We start from the raw sequence: 6,476 nt of genomic DNA on the forward strand, positions 1-6,476 counted from the left end.
AATAGTTAAGTAAATTATGAGTGGTCTTTTGTGCCAGGTCTCACAAATAGTGACTCTATTCATTCTTTTATAGATTTGATTTATATGTAGATAGTTCCCCATTTGTAATTCTTTAGGCTACTTCATAACTATTTTCACGAGGTAGTTTTGTTTCAATAAAATTATTCTTACCTATAAAAAAAAAAAGTTTGACCAAAAAAAGAAAAGAAATTTTATTTCATTGCATGCATTATTCTCAGGGAGCAAAGGTAGAATTAGGGTTTAATCTTGACTCTCGAGGAATGTTAGGTTCTGGTTATAATGTTTTTGTTGATTTGTACCTGAGGAAACAAAGAACTTTAGATGATGAAGCTAAGACAACCGTTTAGCATTGAATCTTTTAGGTGCCTTCTTGTTGGCATTAGCAGGTTAAATTTTTTAATTCTGACAATCAATAAGAACCTAAAACTAGAACACTCATAAGTTTTTTTTTTTTTTTTGTTCTCAGTTTCAAAGTGGTTGATCTTGGCTTGAGGAAGTTTGTTTCTATGCTTTTGTTTGATTTTTAGATGCGTTCTGTGGTTTGTTGTTTCTTTGGGGCTTGAAATTGAGATGTTATATGTGGTCTGTTGTTTGCTTTAGACAAATCGGTCAATCTCATCCACCATCTTCTACGTCACCGGCTTCTGCTGCTGCTCATGCTACTGCATCACCGTTGTCAACTTCACTTGCCACACAGAGTCGCAATGCAATTCTTGTAAGCCACAGACAGGTAAGGCTATTTGGGGCATTCTTTGTTTTTAAGCATTTGATATGCATCATAGCTGCCGGGCCTGTTGTAGATGATGTTGTCACTACAGCAACTGTTCATTAACTTGAACTTCAGGCATTTGTTGGTAATGGTAGACAGGGGCATAGCCAGAAATTTTTGGTTGGGGGGGCCGAGGTATATTCAAAAAAAATACAAAGTATGACATATATACATATATACATGTCTTCTTGCATTAGTTTTAGAAAAAAAACATTAAATCTAATCAAAATTAGACTACATTTATAAGAAATTATATTTATAGAAATTAAATATAACAAAGTCACTATAAGCAACCATAAAATAAACAGCAGTTAAATTCAAGCAAATTAGACTACTATGGTCAAAAATAAATTCAAAATCAATTTCATTCATCCCAACTAAATTCAAAATCAATTTCATTCCCACTGGTAGTCTAATATTGTACCCTCATAGTCTCTCTTCTCTCTGATGATAATTCGCACACTAGTACAACATAGGTCTTGAATAGCTATGGGATATGGCCTCACTCAAGAAAAAAAAAAATGTGAGATATGACTGACATGTCTTAGAGAAGGAAAGGAAAAGTCAAAAAGATGAAAAGTAGGAATTTGGGGTGGGGCATTTTTATGGCTACGTATTGGAGGAGGGGCCAAGTTTTTCTCATAGGGGGGCCAGCTCTTAAATGAGAGAGTGTGAGACCTATTTGTTCCTACTATTATAGAGGTTTTAAAAAATTTTGGGCATACGTGCCTCCGCCCCTGATGGTAGATGTATTGTAAGGTTCCTGTTGGAATTGATGGATTTGGTCACAAGACAATACAATAATACATGCACCTTTATAATTACTTTCCCAGAATTTTTGGATGCCACATCTCATTTGTTAATATAATATTGATCTCAACATTTGTTCCTTATTATGATGGAAGTATGTGTTAATAGTGCAAAATGGTAAGAAGAATATTTGGTATGATTGTATTGATCAATATTAGTTAGTATAAATTATAGGGTAAAATATATTAGATTATCCAATTAAATTCAAACAAATAGCTGCATTGTATTTAATTGTCCTTGAAAAAATGACACTTTTTGTGTTTCATTGGTCAATGCAACTGTGTGTTTGAATTTAATGGGGAAACCTAATGTATTTCCCCTAAGGAATTGTTCATAAATTTTGCCCAAACTATGAAGTATAGCTCATATCACTCTGCTACATAGTTACTCATTTAGGAAAAAACTATTCTCTTATTTTTTACATATAAAAGTAGATTTTCCCTAAACTGGGTTGGAGAAAATAACTTCTATCAACAACTGGATCTTGAAGTTCTATTCTATTTTCGTACCCTCAGCATATTAAGAGCAGAAAAAAGGTCGGAAAATCAATTAACCAAGGGTGGAATGAAAATTGTTGGTCAAAGCTGTTTAACTTTTTGTTGTTGCATAAGTTATGTCGTAGTTCAGTAGGAAGTGGGACAAACTTAGAAGGAGAGGGAAAGGTAGCGGTGATACTATCGTACATTAAACAATTTGGAATATTTGCGATGTAATTACTGTGATACCTTAGATTCATTGAATATCGAATTGAATTAGTTGAGAGTGTGTTGTGAGGTATGTGTTGAGTCCCAAGTTGGGTATATACTAGCTCAATTTGGGCTTTAACTACAAGAAACATCAATTGTGACTAGGCTAGCGGCCAGCACTTTTCCTTAGTTCGTTACATCTACTCTCTTCAATGCTGTGAAATCTATATTATTTTCCTTAAAAGCTTGAGGGTAAGTGTTGGAATATCTAAATTTTTATAACATCTTCTTACTGAACCTTTTGGTCCAAAAAAATGTTTGTTCTCAGCAGAACTGCTTAGTACCAATTACAAAGTTGTCTGTTATTTTTGCTTAGCCTGTATGTGATAGTCCTCTCTCCTTTTTCAGAAGGGAAACCCCTTGCTCAAACATATCAGGAATGTGAGGTGGGCTTTTGCAGATATTGTTTGTGACTACTTACTTGGTCAAAGCTCATGTGCTCTTTATCTGAGGTTTGAACACTTGCACCCATATATATCATTTTCTATGTTCGTAAGGTGATAACTTGGTGCTTTATTGAGGGACTTCTTCTGTTAGAACCTTAGTTCACAAAAATATTCGGCATGGCTTTGATATATAGAGTGGCCTAGCTTGTCATTTCTATTTAATCATTTTATTATATGAATTTTAAAAATCCATCCTTTTGCATCAATGTGTATTAAGTTTACCAATTGATGCAGTCTTCGGTATCATCTGCTGCACCCAGACTACCTATATTACCGAATCAGAGAACTGCAAAAGAATTTCAAGCTTCGTGTTGTTCTATGTCATGTCGATGTGGTAAGCCACCCTGCTTTCTTGTCTGTAGTATAATTTTTTCTTATCCAAGTTTTTTAATGATCCATGTGGACATATAAATTAGAAGTTTTGTTGTTAATATAAATGGACGTGTTTACATTTTTCCTTTCCATTGGTTTCAGGAAGATGTAGCTAAGCCTTTACTTGAAGTTACTAAAACAGCTCTGCTTCATGACTGTACCCTATTATGTGCTTGGAGGTAATTTCCTCTTTAAATACAGATGACAACCATATATAATATGCTAAAGACATCTATTCAAGTGTATTGGAGCCTGGTTCTGTTCTTATTACCAGAAACAAAATCATCTTTTTCAGATTTTCTATGGCTCTAACCTAAGTATGATTCCTTGACTACCTATCCTTTTGGCTACTTTCTGTTATAGCTTGGAGGAATGTGGTCGCTACTTGGAGACTATAAAAGTATATGAAAACAAGCCTGCAGACATTATTCAAGGCCAAATGGATACAGACTATCTATCACGGGTATTATATTTTGGTTCTCATTGGTTTAGAATCAATTTATTTTTTTAATATTAATTTGCTTAAATTTGAAGTATCTAGGGTGCATTTTTTTTAAATTTAACTCATAGTGTAGCACTATGAGTTAATTGAACTGAACCTATTTCTTTTTAAATGTAGCTAACTCATGCTCTTACAACGGTTCGACATGTTAACAAGACTGATGTAGTCACCCTTGGTACTACATTTGGGGTATGACGCTGCTTTGCACCTGGATCTTTCCATTAAGAGTTTTCTTTCTTTCTTCTTCTTCTTCTTATTTATTTATTTTTGGTTACTATTTTTGGTGTAAATATTGATATGCTGATTGTCATGTTAATGCAGTCCCTTTCTCATATCATGGATGCATCAATGGAAGATCTAGCTCGATGCCCTGGAATAGGAGAGCGCAAGGTACTTTTCCATTGTTTAAAGTGAGTCAAGTCATACTATAATAGGTTCTTGTTTCTTGTGTGATGTTATTCAGTTGATTGCATATATAAGCTAGAGGCATTTTTTAAATTTTGAATACCTTTAAGTAAAGGAATTGATGGTGTGAAACAAAAGGAATCTACTCTGTTCATCAGGTAAAACGCTTGTATGACACTTTTCATGAGCCATTCAAGCGTGTTGTTGCCAGCCGCCCTGCTGTTCCTGAAACTCCTGTCCAGAACAATACTGAACCTGTCTCAGTGAATGAAGAGAAAGGAAAGGAGAAGGCCACAGAAGATGCAAGCAACAAGAAGAATGAGCCTGAATTGACAGTTAAATCTGCCCTGTCTGCTGCTTTTGCCAAGTATGCTGATAAAGTTGGTCAAAAGAATGCAAAGATGGCAGGGGAGAAGAAAGGAGAAACAAGGGCTAGTGTCGAATCAGAAGCTGAAAAATAAGAACTCCTTGTGAAGTTGCTCCAAGTGGATATACCTTTCCAGACATCGAGGTAACCACAAGCAGGAGGGCTGGGTAGAGGGGAAATAATTGATAGTTTCCCTTATTATGGTGCACTTGGAAGAAAACTGATTGTGGCAGAGCTGCAATTGCATTAGTGAGGCACACTTACTCTAATGCTCTCCTATTCCTATATGAGGCGGTACAAAAGATTGGAATCACCAAATTTTGTTCAACTGGTGGTCAACACAAGATATAAAATCTGAAAGTCATTATGTATTGGTATGTATATAGACACACCTTGAAGCAAATTTCTGTAGTGCTAACTATCATCTTCTGCAATGAAAATGGGCAGTCTTTTCAAAGGTTGCCAAAAAAGAAAGAGCACTATAATGCCCTTGAGTGGCTCATAAGAAATTTGTTATATTGAATTCTATTTGTATGATGAACTATGTGGTATGATTTATAGAAGCTTGACAGACTCCCAGAAATAATGTTTCATTCTTGATGAACTTGTAAAGTAGGTTCACTACATTGCTTCAGAATCTGATTTCCAATAAAAGGAAACAGATTTATTAGAGAATCTAAAAGTTTGGTGCCTGCTTGGGAAGAAATTGAGTTCAGAATAAAGTGAGATGGATGGTTTTAGATGGAACAGAGATTAGAATTCCTTAATTGGTAGCTCCAACTAGTTAGGGTTGGTTGGTTGGTTGGTTGCATAATTTTAATTATTATCTCGATTTTTTGTACTTCGAACATAGGCGTGCGGTGTGTGTAAAAATGGACGTGCATCTATCTACCCTTTCAATGCGCAAAGACGCCTAGGACAAGCCAAATCCCTCTTCATCAACTTATACCAATGGAGTTTATGCTTTCTTAGTCCATGTCCATCAATGCCATACTGAATTAGTGTTAATGGGGTAAATATTGAGAACCTTAGTAATTAGAAATGAGTAAAAAGAATGGAGAAATAAATAAACAAACAAAAGTTTATACTAGTTAATTTGAGCCAGTCACATCTATACCATTCTAAGTTTCTAACGGTCCCAAGCAATAGTGATGCATAATTTCAAGGACTTCGCCTGTTACAGAAACTATCTCATGTTCGTGATGCATAATTCTTAGGTTTAAAGTAGTAATAGTGACAGTGAAAATTAAGCAATAGGTATAAATTATGGTTTCAAATGCTGAAAATATTTCAGATTGAAATTTTTAAATATCTTTACTTGAAATTTTTGCCTAATTCTTGTACAATACATTATCTCGACTTCTTTTTACTAGTTCAATATTTCAAGCAGCTGAAAGATTTTTGAATATTTGGGATATGTTCACCTGAAAGTACAAGTTCAATATATGTGCAATGTAACTTTTGCATGTCACTACAGCACTACACCTTAGCTTGCCTTGAATCATCAAGTGCATGTAAATCTAGACCATCTAGCATTTGGCACTCCTTTAACCCCAAAGGTTAATAGGTGGCACATTTGTGGAGATTATCAATATCATTTATGTTATCTTTATCTTTATTTGGGTTTATCGTTAGCATTTGATTAGTATTTGAGATTGTTTAGGAATCATATTAAGAGAGTTTATCTTTATCATTATGATTCTTGGAATTTGTATATAAAACCCTAGTTGGTTTATTTTGGATTCAGACGATTATTAATACTAGTTGGAAACCTGTGCAATACATGACAAATTTTTGCCTAAAAGTATGTTGGTTTCAAACTTTGCATAAAAAGTATAATCAAATTATATTAGTTTCAAATTGAAACAATAAATAGGACATTAAGACTTTTTAAAAAAATTGGTGTACATCTAACTAAAACTTTCTATAGTCCTCTTTAGTTTCTACCATATAGGATACCAAAAATATTTTTGCATCATAGATTATATGCTAAATATTTGTGGCTAGGATCCTATAAATTGTTTAGATTTTCTGAATG

At 34.2% G+C, this 6,476-nt stretch overlaps 1 protein-coding gene across 1 annotated transcript; it reads left to right on the forward strand.

Annotated features, from left to right (window-relative positions):
• Positions 1 to 548: 548 nt before the first annotated feature.
• On the forward strand, positions 549 to 5,036 carry LOC112028632 (DNA excision repair protein ERCC-1). The gene is made up of 8 exons (XM_024061321.2): positions 549 to 751; positions 2,695 to 2,798; positions 3,027 to 3,126; positions 3,267 to 3,343; positions 3,528 to 3,627; positions 3,784 to 3,855; positions 3,988 to 4,056; positions 4,230 to 5,036. The coding sequence occupies exons 1-8, from the start codon at positions 599 to 601 to the stop codon at positions 4,530 to 4,532; spliced, it is 978 nt and encodes a 325-aa protein (XP_023917089.1). The 5' UTR covers positions 549 to 598; the 3' UTR covers positions 4,533 to 5,036.
• Positions 5,037 to 6,476: the final 1,440 nt, after the last annotated feature.

The sequence above is a fragment of the Quercus suber genome, unplaced genomic scaffold (genome assembly GCF_002906115.3).
Source record: "Quercus suber isolate HL8 unplaced genomic scaffold, Cork oak 2.0 scaffold_996, whole genome shotgun sequence".
Lineage (NCBI taxonomy): Eukaryota > Viridiplantae > Streptophyta > Magnoliopsida > Fagales > Fagaceae > Quercus > Quercus suber.